The sequence below is a fragment of the Labeo rohita genome, chromosome 25 (assembly GCF_022985175.1).
Source record: "Labeo rohita strain BAU-BD-2019 chromosome 25, IGBB_LRoh.1.0, whole genome shotgun sequence".
Classification (NCBI taxonomy): Eukaryota; Metazoa; Chordata; class Actinopteri; order Cypriniformes; family Cyprinidae; genus Labeo; species Labeo rohita.
The window spans coordinates 28564-55631 of record NC_066893.1 but is presented as its reverse complement, the minus strand read 5'-3'; the positions used below and the strand labels follow the sequence as shown (position 1 = coordinate 55631).

The following is a 27068-nucleotide window of genomic DNA, read 5'->3' as shown; positions in this document are numbered from 1 at the left end:
AATTAACATTAACTAAGATGAATAAATGCCCTAGAGCTATTGTTCATTCTTAGTTCATGTTAACTAATAAAACTTGCTGTGAAGTTTTAGTGTATTCAGTATGTTATTAAATGTCCTTCACCATTTATCAATTGCGAAAACGTTAGTATATCATTGTAAACCAGTTAGAATAGAAAATCGATTTATTCTTATATTTAACATTTTTATTATTCTAGCTGTTTGTGGGAGGAATAATTATCTTTGTATATAAGTGCCAGCATAAACGAGCCTGTTTATGAAAATTGGATAACTGAATGGGAAGTTTGTTAACCTCAGTCACATATCAAAAGCAACTAATTAGACTTGGAATAAATGCCATCTTTATGTTTAATAAAATCTAGTTCAACTAAAATTACATTAGAAGTAACAAAATCAAGCACATTCAAACTTCCTTGATTTTAATTACATAAAATATTTCTATTTAAATAGTGATTTGTTTTTCCATATACACAACATATACAACTGTTTTAGTAAAAGATTTGGGTATACCTAATACTTTCATTAATTTTGGGTAGAAACACTGATTGTATTTGATTGTACACTGTCTGACTGATTTTTACAGATAATAATAATAGCAAGATAAGTTACCTCCTCCCTAACTGGAATACTAATTTAAATTTAAATTGGGTTAAAAGAATGCCATTGTCTTTAAGTGGAAAACATGTAGCTTACATTTAAGGCTGAAGCTTCAGAATTATTATGAAGAATATATTAATAGAATATATTAAGATACTCTGAAAGCTGTATCATCAGCAAGCTAACAGCATTTCATTTCTCTGTCCCTAATTCTTTTGCCTTGAACAGTCATTATGTATATGTAAAACCATCATTTGCATGACCAGAAGAAACAGAAAGGGAGGTTTTGTACTGCCCTTTTAAAGTAATGACCAAAACTAAAATGATCTAATAAATAAAATAAAGCATGATGTTTTACAGTATCAAAGCTTTGTGTAAGTAGAACGTAACTGTTTACACTTATGTAATCCTTATAATCACTTAAATCTAAAATTAGTCCAGTGTTATTGTTTCCTTGCATAAAGCCAGACTGACAACCAGGTTTACACTAACTTTCCAGTCTGCCTACAAAATTAAGTGACACTGCAGCACTCTACAGTATAGTATTTGCGAAGATAGACAGATTTCCAATGTTTAGTTGCTGTGACATTTAAAGAAATACTAATGTGTGAAATTGTGACATTATTACTCCTCCAGCAAATCTTTAAATTAATTATTAAAAATTATTAAATTATAAAATTATTAAATTAAAAATATTTATATAATATCTGCAGAGATACTGTAGTGTACTGGCCCTTTAAGTATTTGAAAGGCGGAAGCGCGGAGCTCAGTCAGTCCCAATGTGCAACGCGGGAAGATGGCGGGTGTGCTAGAAAGGAGTTACATAGAGATCTGCGGATTTGAAAGAGAGTCTGTTTTACGATTCAGACAGATCACACTGAATCTGGGTAACGCCTTTTTTATTTTAAGCTGTTTTAGAACCGGCGTTTTCAGTCAGATGTGTTTTAAAACAGGCTGCGTGAATAAACTGTGGCTTCAGTGTTGGCAGCTGCAGCGCGTGTGTGTCGCGAGGCGGCAGACTGAGAACAGGCGCGCTGCTCGCTGTGATAGTTTTCTGAAATTGTTACCTTTTTTCCCGATTTTCTTTAAGGGATTTTGTTATGTGCCCATAAAGGGCAAAAGTCATAACGTATTGGTAGCACAACATAAGTAGTACAGTATAATGACATAAATGTTAGATGTAATATGTACATCTGCCTCTCGTTTTACTTGTTTGTTTATATGTATATTTGTATATGGGTCAAAGGGGTTACAAGAACTAAAACAATAAAAGTTTAAATACAGATCTTATTTATTATTTTCTGTGCATTATAATGTCTCCTGTTCAATTTTATTTTTTCCTGAACAGAAAATAATGGCTATCATACATTTTCACTAAGGATTAAAGAAAGAGTAAAAAAATAAAAAATAAATAAGCGTAACCATAGTTTATATATTGAAAAAATCTTGTCAGGCATATTTAGTAGAAGCATAATCAGAAATTAAAAACCCATATTTAAAGATCAGTGCAGTGTCTTTGCCACTGTCATTTCAAACCACCCATTTTTCAGCAAGTTGTTTTTAGTCATTTAAAATATAATACAATTTAATATGATCACTTATTTTCATATGTATCTATAGTAAATAGCACAGATCAGAATAAGTATGTAGTTCAGTTTTTACATGTCACCCTGAATGATAAGAACATTTTATTTTTACGATAGTTGTTTGAAACCTTTAAAGTCGATACTTTTAATATGCTTTCTATGTGTATAAAATCTCATTTGTAAATTTAATTTGATGCTGATACCAGGAGGGGACATCTTGTCTTTGATCCTTATAGAGAGACAAAGAGAGAAAGACAGAGAAATGTCTTGTGTTTTTGTTTTTTTAAGTCATATACTGCTTGTCAAAAGTTTGACCACATCTACTCTATATTATGACTTCCATATTTTTTTTAAATATGGGGAATTCATGGAAGCTATGAAATAACAGACATAGAAATAAGGGAATTATAGAGAGAAAAATCTTTCTGCAGATGCAGTTTATCTGCCAAAATATTTTTTAGATTGTGAGAAATATAAATTCACTTGAGTGTGTCCAGATCTTTTTGGTTGTGCTGGATATTACGCATGTTGTTTGAAGTCTGTGTTGTTGTGTCCGACAGGTGTTGGACTTCACTCAGGCGGTGTGAAGTATGCAGACAGTGCAGGTGGATTCTCATATGAGGACAGCGGGAAACTCCTCTCAGTCACCAGCAACCGATTCATCCACTGGTGAGAGCTTATCGCTCATTTAAATGCTTCACTTCTAAGGACTTCTTTGATATCACATCAAAAACGACCAACATAACTAATAAAGTTTAATCACTATTAAAGACAAATGAACAGTATGCAATAAAATATGAACAAATTAAAAATTTACAAGCATACTTAAAATAGTACTGAGTTAAAGAAAGGTAAATAAAGTAGGGGCTAATGCAAGTTTTTAGGTATAGAAATATAATAGTGTAAGGGATATGCAGCGTCGGTCCTGGAGTGCCAGTGTCCTGCAGAGTTTAGCTCCAACCCTAATCAAACACCTGAACCAGATAATCAAGGTCTTCAGGGTCATCAGGGCTGTAGGTGGGTGAGGGTTTACTTCAGTGTTGGAACTAAACTAAACTTAACAGCACATTCAGCTGATCTGCACATCCCTGCACATTTATATAAGCTTATAATCACTCGTGCTTTTATACACGCTAAAAAGAATAACGTTAACTGACATCCGGACGTGACTCTGCGCAATCGCTGACGAAATCGGTTGGGTGTTTGAACATACTGGATCCTTGGACAAAAGTTTATAGGGGTTCACCCAGTTTAGGAAATTTCTAATCGTAAAAATCAAATTATTTACATTTTTAATGTATTCTTTTCGTTATAATGTAGTGTCAAGTTAGTAATCAATAATAATTCTTATTTTAATACTCGGCGTGCCTCCCTTGACCTGCTCTCATGTACGAACAGGCAGCAAATCTGGTGCTGGCGCGGATGGAGCAGGCGCATCAGGCGCAATCATCAAACATAATATTAATATTTGTGTCATTATTGATTTATCTCATCCACCTGCGACCCACCTGCAAAAAATAATCAGAATGTATTTTTTTATTACCTGACCTGCGGATTATCCGCAGCGCCCGCAGATATAACCGCCATCCACGCATCACTAATTGCCGGCCATGGTCTTCCCACACTCCCTTCACTATCTCTGAGTGGTTTAGACCACGACATTGGCCTAATGTGTGTCTGTTGAACCAAGGTCACGGAGACTTTTTTTGTTTTCTTCCAGCCCTCAAACGGCTGGTCGCACTGGTGCACCATTGAGAAATTAGGTTGCACGTGCAACCAAATTGGTCGCACTCTATAGCCCTGTCTCCAGAACAGACGTTGCCTATCCCTGGTGTAAGTTAACGCTGCATAGTGTTCACTGTCTAAATTAAGCATATATATATATATATATATATATATATATATATATATATGTTTGATTAATATTAATGATATAGACAGCGGGTATTTATGGCTGCTGTCCCTTTAAGACATAATGCATGGATCCAGTATGCAGTTTATTTCTCTATAGACTAGTTTGGAGTAGTTGTCACAGTGACATCACTTGCAGCTGCGCGCATAGTGGTTGCAGAACAACACTGGTAACAAGTGGAGGTAATTGGGCAAAATCCATGGAATAAGAGGAAAAAATATTTTTGTGCCTTTTGATGTCAAAATCGGAATGCAAATAGTTTTTATAGAATACTGCCATCAAAGATGCCATTTGAAGCTAACTGTAGATGTTTAAACGGACATCCTATGGATGAAAACTGCTATGATTACTTTTAAAGCATAAATTGGATTTAAACAATAGGTCTACATGAGTCATTCCACGAAACCGGTACGATTTGAACTTACGCATTTTTAGATTTTTTACCAAAACGTGTTACTTTTCTGAACACCCCACAATATTAATGACATATTTAACTTCTAGAAAAGCATATTTTCCCATCTCAGGCATCAAATCCCTATTATTATTGGTCATTATTTTAAGATTCAACATTTTCCTATTAATCAGATGTCCCTCACACTAATTCAGTACTTGCAAATATAAAATTACATAAAATCTCACACTTTTGCTATACTGAAATGGCCTGAAATGGAACTTTTTGTGACAGCAACCTCATCATTTTTGATCAAAGTAGTGGCTTAACTTCAGAATTTAAACTAAAGTCAATATTCTTACAATTGCCCTGAACATTTCAGACTGAGTTCAACAAACATTAAATTACTTTTTCATAAACTTAAAAAATAATTAATAAAAATGTAGGTGTGATGGGGTTGAAGAGCGTAACAGGATTGAAGAGACAAATACATCTTAACATATAAATTGTTTTTTACAGCTTTAACGTGGACATTAATACATTTAACATATGCATGTGGTATAAGACTCTTGATCAAATATAATAATTCATTTAAATTACTGGATAGCTTCATCTCACAACGCCGTTATGATCAAATAAGTAACAGGGTTGAGTGTGATGGGGTTGTAATTTTGTTTTTTTTGCTCTAAATGGTCACTGCTCTAAATGTAGTGAATAACAGGAGAGCACAAGACATCTATGATATTAAGAAAACATGCATATTAAAATATAAAAGATCATTTTCACAAGTAATAGTTTTCTATCTTTATTTGATGTAACACGGTTGAGTGTTAATGAGTATTAATACATTATAATTATAAAAGAAGGTGGTAACTTGCCTGTCTGCTCACTGTGTTGTTCAGAAGACTTATATGATGTCACTGATGTATATATGATATGATATGATATGATATGATATTATATGATGATATGATATTATATGATGTTAATGATATCACATAAGGATCAGTTTATTATTTTTATGGGGAAAGAATGATTTGTGTAACAGGGTTGAGGGGTTACTGAGGTAATCATGAATTTACTTAGAAAAAAAAACATTGCCAGCAAAAAAGCACAGATGGATGTTTATGAGAATGGAAAAATGTATGGACCTTTTTCTAATTTTACTATTCATATCCCAAGTACACTTTCATAGAAGGCCATGAGGGACATGACAAAAAATAGTGTCAATGGAAAAAAACAAGATCATTTCTAATATAAAGATAAAATGTATGTCATGTTTTTAAACCTTAATAAGGGAGACATTTCAATTAATACAAAAAGCTTTTAAAAATAGATTTTGGTGAAATGATAGATAAAATACACTTAAAAAGGTCAGAGGGACTCAAATTGTACCATTTCGTGGAATGACTTGTGTAATATTCACATATGCTGTTCATTAGGGACGTATTGTATTAGCCCTACAGTTACAGCGTGAAACATTGTTTAAACCTATTAATATTAACATTTTTACATAACATTTATTTATCTCACAATTCTGACTTTTTTTTTTCTTGCAAATGCAAGTTTATATCTCATAATAAGACTTTTTTTTAAACTCAAAAATAGTGAATTTGTCAGTTCTGAGGGAAAAAAGCCGAAAGTGTGGGATGTAAACTCCTATTCTGAACCGAGGGGAAAAGAGAAAATGACGAGTTTTTTTTCCTTATTAGAACTGAGATATATAATCTCGGAATTGCGAGAATAAAGTCAGAATTTTGAAATATAAAATCACATTTACCTTTTTAATTCTTTTATTCAGTGGCTCCATAGACTGCTGCTTGAACTGCTCACAATAACATCATCCCTATTTCGGATCTGTAAGACTATCCCACTATTTAATGTCAATTTTGTTGAATAACAGTGCTTATTTGCTGGGTGACAAGCTCTTGTAATATGCAGAGAACGTTTCGAAAATTACATCTAATCATTCTCTAGCCGTTAAGGCTATCTCTCCCGAGTTTTCTGCAACCATGATGTACGCGCATCCAGGGTCCGAAATTAACACTCGCCACTCGCCAAATGCGAGCAAATTCTCTGTCTGGCGAGTTAAATTTAAAGCGCCATCCGCCACATGGCGAGTAAATCTTTTCACCAGTAATGTTAATCAGTATCAGTCTCGCGGATCTCTGTGATGCTCCCCCGCCGCCGTCTGCATGCGACGTACCGAAGCGTAAGTGAAACGCGAGCGCCGCACTCACGTCATTTCCGTCTATCCCACACTCAACGTAGCGGTAGTTTCGTGCTAGTGGCGAGATGTGGCGGTTTTTAACTGGAGCCAGCCAGCCTTCAAAAAGAAAGCTTGGCGAACTGGAAGAAAAGCCACCACCAGAATTCTTATTGATGTTTTAATTTAGGGCTGGACAATAATTCGATATCAATGTATATCGCGATAGAATTTTTTTCAATAACGGTGATACGATTTTTAAACCCATTTCCGATATTTCGATATACATTTGTATATATATATAATTTTATACATTAGCATTTGTCACTGAATGACGTTAAGTGCTCAGCCGTCAGAAAGAGCAGAACAGAATTGCGTGATGACGTACATCACAGACACGCTGCCAGCGCTCAGCAGTAGTTGGTAAAGTTCCGTCGCGGAAAGTTTTAGCTACAAAATGAGTACCCCTGACCAGAAATTATATTTCTTACCAGAATAATATTTCTTGCCAGAAACCTCTAGAGCCTGTCATAGAGTGTCATCAACACTAGGGATGTTCGTTTCGGTTATTTTTCCTAACCGACAGCCGACGCTTGTTAACCGATTATTAACCGTTAACCGACAAGATTATTTTAAATTAGAATATAATTATTTTAGAAAGGATAAGTGTCTGTGACCCGTTAAAATACTAACATTTGTTTTCCGGGATTAATTTTACATGCGCAAAAAGCAGCAAACAACAGAACATGAGGATTCACATGGACACGTCGCATCACCTGCAGCTTCTGCGAATGGAGAAAAACATCATAAAGCTAGGCTATATATATAATGAAAGAATATGCCTATAAGATAAATATTTTTACTTAATAAAACAAACAAAAAAAAGTGCAACAATTAGCTAGTAGCAGAGTTTTCGTTCATTTTTGTGCTGCGCGAAAGGAAGACGGCTGAAAGCGGCATCCTATTTTTCTTTATTTTACAAACAGCAAACCGTTTACAGTTTTGATGATCTGTAAAGAGTCGTTTCCCCTGTTAGAAGGAAAAAATCAAGTGATTGCGCCGGCGCCCGCACGCGCGCACACAATCAGCCAAACATATGGAAAAAAATCACACTGCTTAATCGTTATCAACGTACTGCCGTGATATTATGCCAAACATTTTTTTTGTGTGGATATTTTAATGCGAGAAGTACAAAACCAGGTTTACATAACAAATAATATTTTAGCATTCAAATACATCTTGAATACGGAGACATTTGGGTTTGTGTCGTATGAGACACAATATTAGTTTCAGTTTCGCTTTAGCCTCAGTGGTTTGGTTTTGTCTTGTCGCCGAGCTTCTTATATTTTTCATTCTTGTTCTTGTCTAAATACTGTTAAATTGAAAGGATTTTTTTGTGGAGTGAGGGGAACTAAAATAGCCTAGCCTATGTTTATAGTGTATTGTAAATATTTCGCGTCGACACCAGGTCTTTCTTAATAATAAAATGCGACTTAACGATAGGCCTACGCGATTTATCTTTTTTCTCTCAAAAATGCAATTTCATTTTATTTTAACCATCCAGAAAACGTTTTACAATATTTTGATTACTGAATTACTGAAAAAAAGACCTTTTAAACCGTTTAACTGATTGTATTAATCGGTCAAAATTCTTTCTGTCGGTTAACGGTTGACCGGTGTTCTGACAATTTGTGCTACCCTGTCAGATTTTGCTACCTCCCATTAAAACAGATGGTAGCATAATTCGACAGCGAAAAATGCTACCTATCAGATTTTGCTTCCAGCGTGATATTAATATTGTGTGAGGCTTTATTAACGTGTACACCTACCCCAACCCTAAACATAACATTACAGTATGAAAAACACAGTGTTGGTAGCACAATCTGACAGGTAGCATTATTTGTTAAAACACCCCGGCCAGAGCAATGTGTTTTTGTTGTTGCTCACTCTTTATTTATTTTATTGTATTATTTTTGTTTCTTTATCCTGGCTGAAGCAGTTTGTTTGTTGTTTCAATTTATATGAATATTCAGCCTGTTCTAGTTTAAATGGAAATATATTATTGTTAATAAGCTGAGTCTGAGAATTTTATTTATTTGATAGTTTATTTCACATTTCCTGTTTGTAAAGGCTAAATACAAATAAAATATGAACCTTATTTTTTTTGTACTGTTTTTATTTTAAAAAAAATTATATAATTTTAATAGGAGGAGCCTGGAGGTATTATAGACTGTGCAAATTCAGTTTGCAGACATTTGTAGGTACAGACATCCATTGTGTGTGTTTTTCCTGAGGCTTTTTAATATTGTCCGTATCGATATAGGAATTATATCGTATCGACCGAAATTAAGAAATATATCGTGATATGAATTTTTGCCATATCGTCCAGCCCTATTTTAATTGTCACTCCTCTCTGTCCGGAGCACACATAATATACAGAATAACATGCTTTGGATATATCTGTGTTAAATCGTTCAGAATTTTGGCAGGTAAAAAATAAGCTTGGCCGGTTGATTTTTTTAATCCACCGGCCAACTTGGCCGGTGTGTCAAAAACTTAATTTCGGTCCCTGCGCGCATCCCAAATGTTTACAAACAAATCATTTCGTCGTGTGCAAGTGTCCACACAAGCCAGTACCAATTCAGGAAAAATATCAGTAAAGGTTCCTTCTATAACAGAGAACTTTTCTTGCTTTTCAGTCATAATTTGGATAAAAGTTAAATTTTTCATGCTCCTCAGCATACATGGCAAAGTTTTGGCAGTGACAGCCATATTTAAATGCGTCATTTAATGCTAAATTGCAGCAATTGATGCTAGGAAAAAAAAACAAAACATTGACTGTATCAATATTTATACATCACTGGACGTAGATTTAAATGACATGCTGTAATGTACACTTTATAATCACAGCAGTCACAATTGCCATCTTATACATTATGCTTGTTTTCTACCCTTGAAGTTTTTCTAGCATAATGGTATGTTCTGAATAAATAGGCGTTAGTTTATAAATATGATCTAATTTATACTTTAAACACATTTTATACATTCCTTAAATCAGTAACTTTCTCTGTTGTGAGAATTAAGTTTGTTTGACTTGAGCATGTTTTTTATTTTATAGGTCCACCTCAGGTGACACAGTTCAGTTTGTCGAGCAGTCGCTGGACACTAATCTTCTGAATAATGCCGTCCGCCTGCGTATCCCAAACTGCCTCTTGCTGCCTGGAGGAGTTTGTATTCAAGAGACCCTTAACAATGTCATTATTCTGATCGTCACCAGCCAGTCAGTTCATCGCCTGGTGCTGCCGCACCCCAGCCGCATGTACCGCAGTGTAAGTGTCTGGATCTTTGCTTTCATAGGCAGTTCCTGACTGCTACGACATCAAAATGTTTTTTTGTTTTTCCTGCTGGTGCAGCTAGAATTTATGTATAAATTAAAAAAAATTCTAAACGTATGTATTATAAAATTTAAAGTAATTGAAGAAAGAATTGTGACGCATCAAAGATTTTTCTCCCTCCACTAAATGCGCTCTGTTGAGCTTGACTGTGCTGTCCACAGTGTCGCTGTTACAGATGATGACCTACATTTTTGTGGTGACACTTTACAATAAGATTCCATTAGTTAATCTTAGATAATGTTAACTAACATGAACAAACAATGAACAATATATTTATTGCAGTATTTATTCATCTTTGTTCATGTTTGCTGATGAAAATACTGTTGTTCTTTGTTCATGTTAATTCACAGTGCATTAACTAATGTTAACAAGCACAACGTTTGGTTTTAATAATGCATTAGAAAATGTTGCAGTTAACTTTAACTAAGATTAATAAATGCTGTAAACATATTGTTCACTCTTAGTTCATGTTAACTAAAGTAGTTAACTAATGAACCTTTAAGCATTAATCTTAGTTAATGTTAATGTCAACATTTACTAAAGCGTTATTAAAATCAAACATTGTGCATGTTAATTCACAGTGCATTTACTAATGTTAACATGAACTAACAATGAAGTGCTGTATTTTCATCAACTAACATTAACGAAGATGAATAAATACTATAATAAATGTAGTGCTCATTGTTTGTTCTTGTTAGTTAGTACATTAACTAACATTAAATAATGGAAACTTGTAAAGTGTGACCATCGTCTTTTTGTGGTACATATGCCTTTGAGTCTCTCTTACATAAATAAATGCATAAATAAGTATTGGACTACTTTTTTTAAATAAGTAAATATGTAGTTAACTTAATTTTCACAACACAGTTGTGCTGTTTAATTGTTTAGTTTTTTAGAATCTGTGATTTTTTTTTTTTTTTTTTTTTTTTTTTCAGAATTCCTTGATGAACAAATAGTACAGCATTTATTCAAAATATAACTCTTTTGTAATAATCTAAGTTTTAAAATGGAAAAAAAGTGTGTACTGCTGTTGAACTGTACTGTATATTGCTACAAAAGATTTCTATTTTGAATAGAAAAATGTGAAAAAGGAAGTGCATGCGTACAGTGTGCACAGACTTCAGATGGAACTTGGACAGTCAAATTATACTTATGTACTTATACTTATATATATACTTTGGGCTTTAGTGTGCGTTTACACTTCAAAAGATATTAATTTAATTGATTTTCGTCCTGTCTGTTGACATTCATTTAAAATATATCTCTGTATACATTTTGGGTTCACAATTAAGATAAATTGTGTCACACTTTATTTTAAGGTCCAGTTCTCGCTATTAACAAACCATTAACTATGGCTTTTGCCTCAATAAACGTATAATTTGCTGCTTATTAATAGTTAGTAAGGTAACTGTTAAGTTCAGGTATTGGGTATGATTAGCGATGTAGAATATGGTCATACAATATAGGTGCTTTATATGTGCTAATAAACAGCCAATATGTTAATAATAAGCATGCTAATAAGTAACTAGTTAATAGTGAGAATTGTTCCCTAAATCCCTATACTAAAGTGTTACCATAAATTGTTTAATTTAAATTTGTTTAATTGTTTAATTTATTACTGATATTTTTATTTAATTGTTGCAGTCCTGTTTGACAATGAACCACTGAATGTAATGATATTGCTTACGTGTATAATGTACAATCTCTGTATGGTCTAACAGATTGCTCTTTTATAGGATCTGGTCACTGAACTCCAGATGCAGTCCATTTTCACAGACATCGGAAAGCTGAATTTAAACGAACCAGCCCACAGTTATGTGCTCCCATTTGCACAAGGAACACAGGCGACCGCTCCGTCCACGTCGGCCGCCTGGATCAGTCATGAGGGGGAGGCGCTGTTTGCTCTCGCCTCGCCATCAGGCGGCATTACTGTAGTCACGTTGCCTGCTCATGATCAAGATGGTTTGTGTTTATGCAGTTCTTATCTTTATCTGTCTTACTCTATATACATTGGTAGTCTGTGGGTTCTTAAACTGTGAAAATGTTTTATAATTAAATTTATAATTATAATTAAATGTCTTGCATATCTTAGTCTTAAATACGTTTGTAAAGGTCATAGTTTCAGAATCCAAAGAAACACACTGTAATCATTGATTTAGTCTTCATTGCATACGTCACACAGCCCAATCCATAGACCGTAAACATATGTCCCGTTCCATTTCTTATGTAATATGTGTGCTTGCTTTTGGCAAAAAGACAAATTAATTTAAAACATTGCTGTGACGGTGTCATGTTGTTCCAAACTCGTGTAATTTTCTTCTGTAGAACACTAAAGAAGGCATTGTGATGAAGCTTTTTTTTTTCTCTGTATATTATGAAATGGATCTTAACATTTTAGGATTTGATGCCATAAGACTCACTAGCTATGTTTCCATCCAAAGATGTGAATTTAACATATGTGCAAAACTTGATTATCGCATAAAACATTTGCACCGTTTCCATCCAACGAGACAAATAGAACAAAATCGTAACTTCTTGATAAACTTGCACTAGATATCACTAAAAAAAACTAGGAGAAGCCACTGAAAATGATAATTTCCATATAAATATATGAATTGCTTGCACCTCAGGGAGAGCAGTAGGGATGTGACGGTGCGAGGAAATTTTCCCACCGGTTAATCGATGCGTGACAACACCGGTATCACCGGGGGGAGAGGTTGTGGGGTAGTTCGTTGGAGTTTTTCCTCTTTTCCACGTTTTTCTTCACTTTTAAATTGTTGTGCACATTTTACTTTCAGTTCCGAATTAGCTGCGATTCGGTGTTAACTGATTGAATAGACAATAAAACAGGACAAACTTAATTATATTAAATATAAAATTATTCATTATAAACAAAACGAACAAACCAATGATTAAGAAACTATATGTTCTTCCAGTGAGCTTCCAAAATCACCTTTTTGGAAAAGTCACATGACTTTTTTAATGCACATGGACGAATTTATTTTGTACAAGTGTTTCCATCGTAGTTTATGCACATATTTTCTTATCGGTTAAAAAGTTTATCCTACTCACTTGTGCGCAAGTTTTTTATGCGCATTTTTAGAATTTATGCGCATCTTCGTGTTTCCATTCAGAGTTTTTGTGCGATATTCCAAAATGCACATAAAAATAGGTGGATGGAAACGCAGCTAGTGGTATATGTCTTCTAAACATAATTTGTAAAAAGTAAACATGAGGGTGAGTAAACGACAGGATTTTTGATTTTTGAATCTCTTTATATATCAGCATTGAACAATACATACATAGAGCTCATCAAATATGGTAAACACAAAAGTTTTGTTCTCATTAGGTTAAGTTGTTTACTATATTTGATGAGCTCTGTGTGTATTAATCAATAGTTATATATGAATTAAACCTGTTTGGCATATAAAATGATTGTGAATGTCTCTTCTGAGGCTTTGATTCAACCGTTCAATTCCTATAGATAACTTTTATAATGTCTTTTTGGACTTTTGCATGAATTTTCATTGGCTAGACAAAAAGAAAGAATATGAAATATTTTTCTTCGCATTTTTAAAATGAACAGAAATCTTATGGGTTTGGAACAACATGTAAGTTAGTAAACAATGACAAAATTTTTACATTTGACTGAACTAACTCTTCAAGTCTTAAGATAGTTTGGAGATACCTTTGTTTATAGAAAATCATGATTCCACTTTCTGTTATAAAGGGACGGTGTCCGTTTTGGAGTTGAAACAGAGTTCAATGATGCAGCGGTTGGCTGGCTGGATGCCCACCGCCATCAGGTATTTTATTTATTTTGCATACAATTTAGATGTTGATTGAATCATGCACAGCCCAGAACAGAGCAGAGCAAAAACTTGCATCCATTCACAGGGGAGATCAGAGCATTTCTGATCTGGCCATCAGTCTGGCTGTCCACCAGCTAGAGGATGACACTTTCATATTTGCGCTGTGTCAAGATCATAAGCTGCGCATGTGGTCTTTTAAGGTCAGTTTGGCTCCAGCAGAGCATGATGCACATACATATTTGATCAAAGATGTCATTTCTATAATTGCACGGCACTCACAATGACGTATTAATCTATTGTCCTTTAGAATCAGATGTGTCTGTTGGTGACCGATATGTTGGATTATATGCCCGTGGGCCGTGGGGAGGTGAAGGCTTCTCCAGCGCAGGCTCATAAGCTCCGTCTCTTCTTCTCCTCATCCACCGGACTGTGTCTCGCCATCTACCTCGCAGTACCCGAACGCAGTCAGTTCTGTGTGCTGCAGCTGGTGGCCAATGAGAACAATCGCTACAGCTTGGACCACATCTCAACACTGTTTTCAACCCAGGTAGAGATCAATACATCATATGTGACCACAAAACCAGTCACAAGGGTAAATTTTTTGAAATTGAGATTTATACATCATCTGAAAGCTGAATAAATAAGTGCTTGTTCAACAAGAAAGTCAAAAGTTTTGATGTAATTACAGTAGGAAATTTAAAAAATATCTTCATGGAACATGATCTTTACTTAATATCCTAATAGTTTTTGGCATAAAAATTAAAAATCAATAATTTTGACCTATACAGTGTATTGTTGGCTATTGCTACAAATATACCTGTGCTACTTAAGACTGGTATTGTGGTCCAGGTTCACATATGATCATATGATAACTGTTGAAAGTATACTCACAAGTATGTGTGTTTGTGTGGAACAGGAGACACTAGTGGATTTTGTCTTGACGGCGACTGATATTTGGGCTGTTTGGCTGGACAATGACAACCAGACTGTGGTGAAGTACATCAGTTTTGAGCAGTGAGTAATATACAGTTTGATTCTGCAGTTTAAACAATTGAGGTTTTGTATTTAGCAACTGCTCATTTGGAGAAATTAACTTATAATGTTAACTTATAAATACAAATGTTGTCTTAAATATTGTACAGATATTAGAGTTGGGGTACCTGCACTCATACTCGGACTCGAGTCCGGTCTCGAGTACAATTTTTAGGCGACTCGGACTTGTCACGGACTCAGATGCATTTTTACTCGGACTTGACTCGGACTCGAACCTTTCGGACTCGGAAAATATTCCGAGTCCATCCGAGTCCAGGGACAGTTGACGGAAGACAGTTCAAGCATAAAACAATGTTAGTTTAAACGTTAAACCTAGATAAATGTGTGCTATCAGGTGCATATTAAATCGCGTGTGCATGGAGGCGCCAGTGCAATAACTTGCATTTTTTCAGTGGAAACTATTTAAAACATTCCGTCATTTTTGCTCATAAAGCAAAGAGTAATACATCATTCGGAACTGTAAAGGGTCTATTTTTATTTGTGTGCATTCACAATATTAACAAAACGCTGCAAATAAAGAACACAAACATGATGCGCTTCTGTCGTCTCAACAGAAGCACTTTACAAAAATGAACCAAAACTCAGCGAATACATCCCTCACAGACATGTTAAAGATATCTATAGAAAGCTTTAAATTATTACTTAACGAAATAAAACAAATCGAAAACAAAAACTCTTTCATTATGTAATCTATAAAGATACTTTTCTCTCTAAACGCACGTCCAAAGAGGAGATGATCGATGAGAGCGAGTCAGGATCGGGTACTTTATCCCAGCGACACTGGCTCAGAAAACACTAGTTTATTAATATATAATTCAAAAATCTCCTTACTATTTTCCCCTGACACATTAATCGTAATAACTTTTGCCGGTGCTTTGCGGCAAGCTTTAGCCTGTTACGTGCACTTGAATACGGAACTGTTCCAGCTGCGGTAAAGGCGCGCTCGCTGCTGCTGACAGAGACACTAAACGCCTTCCGAGCCGGTCTCGAAAGTGAATGCGAAGTCTCATGTTGTTTCCACCAGCGCAAATTTATTTATTTATTTTTCCTCACCATAATTGGTGGACGTCTAAAATTTATAAATAAAGAGACGCCTAAAACAGGCCTGAAGCTCGGCCCTCGTCTGAGATATGACGTGAAAATTGGCCCGAAGCTCGGCCCTAGGGGCGTAAAAAAGTCGGGGCGTGTCGGGCTCGGCCTGAAATGCAGGGCTCTAATCTCTGCATCAGATCTTAAAGCGACAGCAGTGTAAACCGCGTCATAAATATTAATATTTAATGATCATCTTTAATGTATACAGCGAAGATTTTGCAGTGTTTTATTTTGACATTTATTACTTCATGAAATATTTGTAGTCTGTCTCTGTAGTAGCCTTTAGACCTACCTAAAAACTTAAAAAAACGAAAAATTCAGTTTTTAAAAAGATTCTATATATTTTTTTTGAATATTATCTCATTTGTATTTTTGATTAATATATTTATTTATCCTATTGCTTGTAAGTAATAAGCCTACTTGGAGTGTTTACTTGTCTTCAGTAAGCTTGAGAATGTTTTACTTGCATTAGTTGATTAGTTTTTGCTGTATTGAAATTATTATTATTTTTTAAACATGGTGGCAGTTTCTAGCTTCAAAGAAAAATAATTTTTCTAACATCTTTGCAGTAATAGTTTTTATGGGTCCAAAACTACCTTGGGTGTGCATAACTTTCTAATCATTCAATGGCCCATCACGAATTATTCCTTATGTAATGTAATTTATTGTAATTAATGTGCCTATAAATGCATTCAAAAATAAAACAGGTGTGAGTTTGCTGTGACTTATGGAAAGTATGTGAAGTTTGCTAAGCAGAGCATGGACACTAATTATGAGATGTTGTGAAATCAAAAATCAAAATGGCAAGATCCACTAGAGATTTGCTTTTCTTATATTTCAGTTGACATAGCGTTTTTCTGGTTGTAAAGGTTAAAAAACAGGGGTGCCCAAACATGGTCCTGGTCCTTGGTTTAGCTCCAACTTGCCTCAACACACCTGCCAGGGGGGTTTTAGTATGCCTAGTGAGAGCTTGATTAGCTGGTTCAGCTGTGTCTAATTAGGACTAGAGCTAAAATCTGTAGGACACCTTCCCCTAGGACCGAGTTGGAGCACCCCTTGGTTAAAACAATGTTAAGATACTGACAAATAGTAGTGTTTCCTTGGATTTGGATTTGACTCGGACTCGGACCTTTGGGACTCGGACTTGAGTCCGACTCGGCCCGTTTTGGGCTCGGACTCGATTGGTTAAAGACTTGAACTCGACTCAGACTCGACTTAGGTGGACTCGAACCCAACACTAACAGATATTATAACACAACAAACAGAACATGTAAGTTATTCCTGCAAGTAGGAATTACTGGTGTAAGCACATCAACTCTTGAACAACCAAATTAGCATGTCCTCAAAATCTGTTGGTTCTGTGGCCTCAATTTTAGGCTGGTCAGTTCACGCGTTTTTTTTTTTTTGTTTTGTTTTTTTCTTATGAACCATTTGTCCCATCCCCTTGATCATGTGCCATGTCCTTTACAATTTATTGATTTTAGAAGTCTAGACAAAGATTTTTCAAGCCTGGTAGACTATGGGCGTGTAAAAACGATATTTTTGTAAGCTTTTTAAAATTTCTAGTTAAAACAACAGAATAAACACAAGTAGGTTACCGATCAAATGAAATCAGTATTAACAAAATTAATTTGTACTACAGAGGTGCACAGAAGAACACAAAAGTGGCTTGTAGGTGTATTTTCAAATGTTTAATGAGGCTCAGAGGTGGCATGAGTGCAATCAAATTCATAAATTAATGTTGAGATTAATGTTTTAAATATAACATTTTGAGTACAGAAATATTAAATGATTAAAATAACTAAAAAGATACTTTAAAAATAAAACTAAATCTGCCAGTAGGTGGCAAGTCACTGATTTTATCATATCATATCATTCATTTGATTCATTTGAAAGGCTGATTCTTTTAGGAATAAAGCAAGTGGCTTTATGAACGGGAAATTGAATCATCGACTAGATTCGTTAAAAAACCACACATTCATTCATAAACGAAACACCGCTGTTTATATGGAGATGCACAGAGGCTCAGTTGTGACTTGTTTTAGACAATTTTTGATGACAAAATAGAGTAAAATCAGGTAATAGTGTTATAGTCGGAAAATGTAAGTTACTTAATATTCACTTCTTGTTTAACTGTTGTATTAAATCAATATCTCATTTACAAACTCACTTAAAAATCATTAAAAGCTGTCACTTATTCATCGTGATCTCACCATCCATTAAAAATTAACGAAGCTCTCTACGCTGCACAATGAATCTCTTATTTACACTCACTCTACACTTTATGAAAGGATTCATGAGATATGTCTATAATAATCCAACATAAACCATGGACAGAATAGTCCATGTGACATCACATACTTTTTGTGTGTGAAAAAGCAAAAACTGAAAACTAAATAACAACTTTATTCAACAAATCTTCTCCTCTGCGTCACCTTAAAGTCCACTTCCAGAACAAAAATTTGCAGATAATTTACTCACCCCTTGTCATCCAATATGTTAATGTCTTTCTTAAGTCAGTAAGAAATTGTTTCTTGAGGAAAATATTTCAGTTTTCTCCATATAGTGGACTTCAATGGTGCCCCCAAGTTTGAACTTTCAAAATGCAGCTTCAAATGGCTCTAAACGATCCCAGCCGAGGAAGAAGGGTCTTACTTAGCGAAATGTCATTTTCGAAACAAATGATTTCTATACTTTTTAACCTTAAATGCTTTTCTTGTCTCATCTCTGAGATGCGCAGTCTGTGTAATCCGGGTCAATACTGTTAGGGTATGTCGAAAATCCCCCGGCTCGTTTTCTTTTTCAGCGTCAAAATCATCCTACATCACTGTTATACCTTTTTTTGTAAAGGGTGTTTGATCTTCTTCACATGTTCATTTTGTAACCACTGGGTCGGTACTTCTGCAGCGATGTGCCGCGATGTGAGGAAGAAAAAGAGATGGGAGTTTTTCGACATACCCTAACTGTATTAACCGTATTGAACCGGAAAAAAACAGCGGTCACGCAGACTTGGACAAGACGAGCGTTTGAGGTTAATAAGTATATAAATTGTCAATTCATTTAAAAAATTATAAGATAGGCTGGGATCGTTTAGAGCCATTTGAAGCTGCATTTAAACTACATTTTTGAAGTTCAAACTTGGGGGCACCATTGAAGTCCATTATATGGAGATAATTCCTGATTTTTTTTTTTTTTTCCTCATGAAACATTCTGTCTTCTGTTGATAAGAAATTAAGACACGAACATCTTGGATGACAAGTGGTTGAGTAAATTATTCGTAAACAGCGTGGCACACGTGTTCTATGTCAACAACGAGACCACACACATGTGCTGTTTACATTCAGAGGAGAGCTGATACTCTCAAATATGGTGCTAGAGTGATGCAGAGGAGAAGATTTGAATAAAGTCATTATTTTTATGTTTTGTTTTTTTTTCTTTTATCTTCTTTTATCAGTTGTAATGATAAATATTTGCTGCTTTTCCCTGATTTGCCGCTTTTTTTAAAACTTTAGTAACACAGCAGGCATGTGGAACCAGGTGTTTGTCCAGCCATCACCAGAGGAGGAAGTTCACGTTGGTGAAGACCAAGATCCACGGGTAAGAACATTCAGTTCTAATGCAAACTCTGAAATTGATGTGTCAAAACGTCTGTGCCATTTTGAGTTGCCTTAAACACTATTGTCTTTTAACAGGAAATTTACCTTGATGTACTTTTTTCACCTCTACGTTTCACAGCATCAGCCATCATCAAAGCTTTACAGGTAAAAATCTCAGTGTACATCAATTTGCTCTGGACTCTGAAAAGACTCACGAGGTGTTAATGTTTGATGCTTAATTAATTTGTAAATTGTATGTGAAAAATATGAAATATGAAGCACCGCCCCACTGAATTTGCAAAGATGAATGTAGTTGAAAGTACTGTTAACTGTTGAGTAATAAATTATATATACTCACTCATAAAAAACTCAGGCAGATGCAATATACTACATTTGTAATGTAATAGGTAAGCTGTTTGTTAATGCCGTTAGTTAATTGCAAAACACAGGAACATTTATCATAATTATTTTACCTGCCTTTAAAGGGTCTTCAGTTAGAGCAGGTGAATGCATGGTTTACATTAGATTTATTTAAAGGGGTTCATTATTTTTGTCCAGATTTACAAACGAGGTACAGAGCGATATTCCGATTTGTCGTGGGAGGAGCTGAAGAAAGAGGTTACAGTCACATTGGAAAATGAGGTAAGGTGGTGCTGTTGTTGTGTCTGTGTTCATTTCTTCATCCGTGTTACCACTAACACGGTGTTTTTTAGCTTCAGGGCAGCGTGACAGAGTACGAGTTCTGTCAGGAGGACTACCGGCTGCTGCAGGTGGAGTTCTGGTCAAAGTTTTACGCCTGCTGCTTACAGTACCAGGATGTTCTGTCCACGCCACTCGCCCTGCATGTGAGCCCTGCCACAGCCATGGTCTGCATCCTTAAGAAGGTACCTGATCCCAGCCTCACAGCTGGATGTCTTCATTTAGTTGAAGTCAAATAAGTTTTTCTGTGTATGTGTAAGTCAAATGAAATCAGTATTATCCCTGTTTACTGCCTTAGTACACATTCAGGTTCTTATTTTTGTTAATAATTTAATATTGTTTAATTATATTTATAATATTGAATCATTTCGAAGGGTCATTGCCTGAGAGGTGCTCACAAAACTTTAGTGCTGCAAAACAACAAATACTTCTGTCTGTAATTATAATGTGTTAATATGAGGGGAGAGAACCAGAAGGGTGTAAGTGTCATTTTGGGTGAAATGAAGATATATGGATGTCAAATGAAAGCTGTACTGTCATCCATGAGTGTACAAATTTTTATTATACAGTCATGGCCAAAAATATTGGCATCCTTGCAATTCTGTCAGAAAATGCAACACTTCTCTCAGAAAATTGTTCCAATTGCATATGTTTTGGTATTCATGTGCTTATTGTTTTTTGTTTGCACTGCAACAACACAAAAAAACAGAGAAGAAAAGACAAAACATTTTACTCAGAACTCAAAAATGGACTGGACAAAATTACTGGCACCTTGTCAAAATTGTAAGAAATAATTGCTTTTCAAGCATGTGATGCTCCTGTAATTTGTATTTAGAACCATCTGTGGCAAGTAACAAGTGTGGGCAATATAGTAATCACACTTGCAACCAGTTAAAATGGAGAAAAGTTGACTCAACCTTTGTGTTGTGTCTCACACTGAGCATGGAGAAAAGAAAGAAGTGTAAAGAGCTGTCTGTGGATTTGAGAGAAAAAATTGTGGGAAAACATGGACAAGCTCAAGGCTACAAGTCCATCCCCAGAGATCTTAATGTCTTTGTGTCCACTGTGTGCAATATCATCAAGAGGTTTACAGCTGTAGCTGTACACTGTAGCTAACCTCACTGGACATGGATGGAAGAACAAAATTAATGAAAAATTACAACAAAGGATTGTTTGAATAGTGGATAAAGAACCTCAAACTTCCAAAGAACTTCCAAACAAATTCAAGCTGATCTGCAGACACAGGGTACAACAGTGTCAGCTCGCACTATCTGTCGCCATCTGAATGAAAAGGGACACTATGGTAGGAGACCCAGGAGGACACCACTGCTGACACAAAGGCATAAAAAAGCAAGACTGGAGTTTGCCAAAGCTTATGTGACAAAACCTCAATCCTTCTAGGACAGGGGTGTCAAACTCCAGTCCTCGAGGGCCGCAGCCCTGCAGAGTTTAGTTCCAACCCTGTTCTAACACACAAACCATGTAGTTGTCAAAAAAAAGCCTGAATGACTTGATTAGCTGGATCAGGTGTGTTTAATTAGGGTTGAATCTAAAATGAGTTTGACATCCCTGTTCTAGGAGAACGTACTGTGGACAGATGAGACAAAAGATAGAGCGTTTTGGTAAAGGACATCATGGCACTGTTTACAAAAAAAGAAATGAGGCCTTCAAAGAAAAGGACACAGTCCCTACAGTCAAACATGGTGGAGGTTCAAAGATGTTTTGGGTTTGCTTTGCTGCTTCTGGCACTGGATGCCTTGACTGTGTGAACGGTATCATAAAATCTGATGATAACCAAAGAATTTTGGGGTGTAACGTAGTGGCCAGTGTCAGAAAGCTGCGTCTCCACCAGAGGTCATGGGTCTTCCAGCCGCCTTGTCACAATTCTGTATTGTTAAAGGCGGTATATAAATAAAGGTGATTTAATTTGATTTTGATTCCAGCAGGACAGTGACCTGAGACACACTTCAAAAAGCACTCGGAAATGGTTACAAACAAAGCACTGGAGAGTTCTATAATGGCCAGCAATGAGTCCAGATCTGAATCCCATAGAACACATGTGGAGAGATCTCAAAACAGCAGTTGGGAGAAGACATCCTTCAAATCTAAATGACCTGGAGCAGTTTGCAAAAGAAGAGTGGTCCAAAATTTCAGTAGAGAGGTGTAAGAAACTCATTCATGGTTACAGGAAGCGATTGATTTCAGTTATGGAGGTGCTACCAAATATTAAGTTAAGGGTGCCAGTAATTTTGTCCAGTGCATTTTTTGGGTTCTGTGTGGAATTGTATCAGATCTGACTTTGTGTTGTTCCAATGCAAACAAAAAAATAAACATGAGTACCAAAACGTTTGCAGCTGCAACAATTTTCTGAGAGAAGGGTTGCATTTTCTGACAGTATTGCAAGGGTGCCAATATTTTTGGCCATGACTGTAAACTATTGAAATCAGTACACAAAGTCAGATCAAACTTTGGTAAATTAGTGTTTTGGCCCTCCTGTAAAGTTGGTGAAATGTCACTTACGCCTTTGCTTTGCTTCTCACCCTCGAATATTACTTTTTTGGTGTTAGGAACTGTTCTATTGACCTCTGTACCTAAAAAGCCCGCTAAGCTAAGAAAAGTGCAAGTAAACACTGCACGCTGGGAATAGCGTTTTCTCAATCAGGTCATAATTTTACATAGTGACCAATTGAATATAGCTCAGCAAGGTTCCACGATCAAACATTGTTCTCTTGCATGCCTCCACTGACATTAAAGACACTCTCACCAGTCAAACAGACAATAATTAAAAATGTCAAATATCAGCCCTGGTCAAATATTAGTTGACCACTAATCTTTGTACTCTACTTTCCTAGGGCTTTGTGTCTTTCCTGTTACCCTGCTTTGCTATAGACCATCTTTACCTGTCCTCGGATGAATACCTGTTTTCGGAGGAGGAGACTCCAATTGCTGAGGGTAAGAGGGCAATGCCTTGAGAGACTGCTTGTTTTATAAAGTATGATCCTTTTTCAAATTTTGTCTTAGTTAGACAAGCAGCCACTGTTGATATGAAGTAATCGAGCTGTATCAGTCATTAATCGTGGTCTTTTATTAGATTCAGATTTGAGCCGTGACATCCTGCAGCTCATTCATTGTCTCCGCATGGTGAGTGAGTCTCTTCCAGAGGATATGGCCTATGAGATGGACAAGGCCCTTGAGGACCTGCAGTCTCCAGAGAAAGTGTCTGAAAAAGTACTGGAGGGCCTTATGGCCAGTGACAAGTCAGTATCCCTTGAATCTCTGATTTAAAGCAGTCATGGTAACTGATCAGCTTGATGTCTAAAGTGAAATATTTTCTTCAGTGTGAATGTCGTTCAGGACATTGTAAACAAACTGCAAGATATCAGTAACCCCATTGTTGCAATAAACACTCTGCTGAGAGAACTGGACCTGGAGGCTGATGCGGAGACGGACACCAGATCCACAGGTACACCTTTATATACACCTTTTCAAGGGTTTTGTGGTGATCTTGTTGTCTGAGATGTTTAAAGGGGTACTTTGCCCATAAAAAAACATTGCAATTTTTCTGAATTCATTCTTATCTGTGGCACTATCCCGGTTCAAAACTGACTGTATTTAAATTGAAATGCCACATGTAGTGAAGATGACCTTTGTAGGCACAGTCTTGATTTACTTTGTTAAAACATAGCAGTAAAGTAATTCGATAACATTTTGCTCTGGGTGTGTGCCCTACATAAGAAATAAGGTCGCAGAAAAACATATTTTTATGTGAAGTTCTGTTAACAAAAATAAGTAATTTTTAAACTATTTGTGATATTATAAATATTAATAAATGTATTAGCACAATTACAGTATCAGCAGAAATAATTGGCTTTTATGACTTTTCTAGCATACATTTTTAGTGTTTGTGATCGTTTTTTTTGGAGCTTGATAGCCCCTGCTCACAGTGCTTTTGTTTTATGTTAACGGTAGAACATTATTGACTATTTGTTTGTGCTTTTGTATTTCACGGATGAAAGACAGTTGAGAACAAGTAAAGGATTAAAGGATGACCCTTTTATTTTTTAAATAAATGTTTAGACTAGGGATGGGCGATACCACTTATTTTGCTTTCGATACGATACTTTTAAAGGCCAGTCGATATCAATACCGATGTGATACTGATTTTTTTAAATTATGAATTTTATTAAATTATTAAGAGTAAAATGGGTAATAGTACCAACTTTATATTTGAAATGCAATTTAACTTTCAGCACACCCTAATTGCAACTTATTAGGTTATACTTTTGTTTATGCGTGATTAAATCTGTTTACTGTAGTGGTAATCATGGAAGTCTAGAAATTTTATAGTTGAATTACAGTCACTTTAGTAAAACCATGGTTTGTTTTTTTAATAAGGAACTGCCAGTGACAGGCTGTTGCACACATAAAATGCGCATATTCTGACAGTGTATGATTTCTATTAACATTACAGAATAGAACATGATCAATATGAACTTTTAACATTCAGTTTAAATAAATGTAATTGCACAAACTGTGTAGGCTACAATTTTAATTTGCTTATTGTAAAATGCTTTGATAAGCATTGCTCTGGGCTGCTGTTGCCAAAAGCATCAATGTTTTCTTATGATACTTTTGGGAAATGCAGCCCTATTTGAATGCACTGTCAGAAATGAGTGAACGCTCTCTGTGATTGATTGGTTCTGTCTTGCAACATTTGCGTTGCTAACATAGGTTATTCATCCAATTCAATGCATATTGTACACATTCAATTTATTTTGTTAAATAAAATCACTGATAAATGTGAATTTGAATATCGATACTTTTGATACTTCAGGATCGATACGCCCATCCTTAGTTTGGACTCTATCCCTGATCAACACTGATGCGGTATTTGTTGCAGGTCAGTCACTGAGAGTGCGCATTAGCCTCTCTCAGCTGTACGGCAGCAGTGTGGCCGCTAGTCTGATCTGTCAGGCTGTGTGTCAGACTGCTATGACCCGAGCTCTGCTCTGCAGAGACCTGCTCATCCTGCAGCAGCTGTACCTGCGAATTGATGACCATGTGAGTAGACACACATAATTATGTACAAGTACAAACTTCACATCACACTTTTAAGATATTAACAATGCTCCAGCAATGTGTTACAGTATTATATGGTGATCGGAAGGGGACATGTTCGGTTCACTTAATTTTTTTGTGCACACGACATATTAACTTATGGAAACTTGATATGTCGTGGCCACGAGAAATTAATTTGTGGCAACGTCATATTAACTTGTAAAAAATGTTATACAAAGTACACCAAATAAAATAGTCCTACAATATTTTCTTGTAAGTCCATTACCAGGTCGTCTTTTTTCCTTAATATTTGTATATTATTATTTTCATTATTATTATGTTAGCCTGTTATTGCTTATGTTTTTTTTTTTTTCTGTTTATATTTGTTTTTCGTTTATTTACTAATGTAAATTATAGTTGAGGCTGCTGTAAATGCTGGACATAATGCTTTGATTATGCTATATAACTGGAATTTTTACTAGAATGCAGTTTAAAGGTTACATTTAACATATTTCGTTTTATTTTGACTAATTAATGGACTATAATTATAAATAGCCCTACTGTAGTGTTTTACTGAATTAATCATTCACATAGTTTTATTTATAAATTTAAACACGCTCATTTATCGTCACACATGGGCATAAATACAAATATAAAGTCAAAACTTTATTGGCATATTTGTCAGGCGTTTGTATAACCCAACCAGCTATTTAAATAATAATATTAATATTATATAATAATTGGTTAGGGCTATATTTTGTATATTTATTGTGTAGTGCTTTACCTAATTAACGTTCTGTATATGCTAGTATTTGCTATATATGTTTCAAATACTGTAATCGGCTGACAATTATGCCAATAAAGTTTTGACTTTATGATTGTATTTATGCCCGTGTGTGACACTCATAAATGAACATGTTTTCATTTAAAGAAAGAAACTACGTGAATGATTCATTTCCAATGAAACACTATAATTAGTCTGTTAATTAGCCAAAATAAAATGATATAGCCTATATGTTAAATTCAACTGCATTCCAGTAAAAATTCCAGTCATATAGCTTAATAAAAGCTTTGGCATGCCGAGCATTTACAGCAGCCTAGGCTATCATTTACATTCACAACATTAAGTAAAGAGATCGAAATGAAGAGGGGAAAAACTAATATAAACGGGAATGCATAATGTTTTCTTGTAGGCCTGTTTTATTTGATGTACTTTATGTAACATTTATTCAAGACAGACTTCATTGGAATGCTGTCTATGTCGCACATAGACGGCATTGCCTGTGGTTAATATAATAATGTAATAAATGCATTAATTTCTAGAATGATTAATATAATAATTTATGCATTCAAAGCAAAATATTAATAAATCCATCTCTGGATACTTGTGGTCTCCCTCAACAAAAGAATCTTGTAACCACGAGACAATATGATGTTCCCACAAAATGTGGTGCCTACGACTAAATTAAGTGAACCGAACATGTCCCCTTCCAGTTACCGTAGTATTAAGGGAAATGGTCTGCATTTATAACTATTGACATAATAATGATATTGTACATCTAGTGTTTGTGCTCATTTTTGGATCTTTTTTTTTTTTTTTTTTTTGAAGAAGTAAAGCTGAACAGTGAGCCTTTAACCTTTGCTAGCAGAGTG

General features: G+C 35.3%; 1 protein-coding gene across 1 annotated transcript in view; it reads left to right on the top strand.

Moving 5' to 3' along the window:
* The first annotated feature begins 1386 nt into the window (after positions 1–1386).
* nup160 (nucleoporin 160) overlaps positions 1387–27068 on the top strand; it is a 51574-nt gene continuing 25892 nt past the window's right edge. Inside the window, 16 exon segments of the mRNA XM_051100008.1 lie at positions 1387–1502; positions 2762–2870; positions 9829–10039; positions 11842–12067; positions 13836–13911; positions 14003–14117; positions 14225–14464; positions 14834–14931; positions 19575–19659; positions 19755–19823; positions 20217–20300; positions 20372–20542; positions 23210–23309; positions 23449–23614; positions 23696–23820; positions 25258–25418. Of these exon segments, the coding sequence (XP_050955965.1) occupies positions 1412–1502; positions 2762–2870; positions 9829–10039; positions 11842–12067; positions 13836–13911; positions 14003–14117; positions 14225–14464; positions 14834–14931; positions 19575–19659; positions 19755–19823; positions 20217–20300; positions 20372–20542; positions 23210–23309; positions 23449–23614; positions 23696–23820; positions 25258–25418 (2127 nt within the window). The 5' untranslated portion in view covers positions 1387–1411.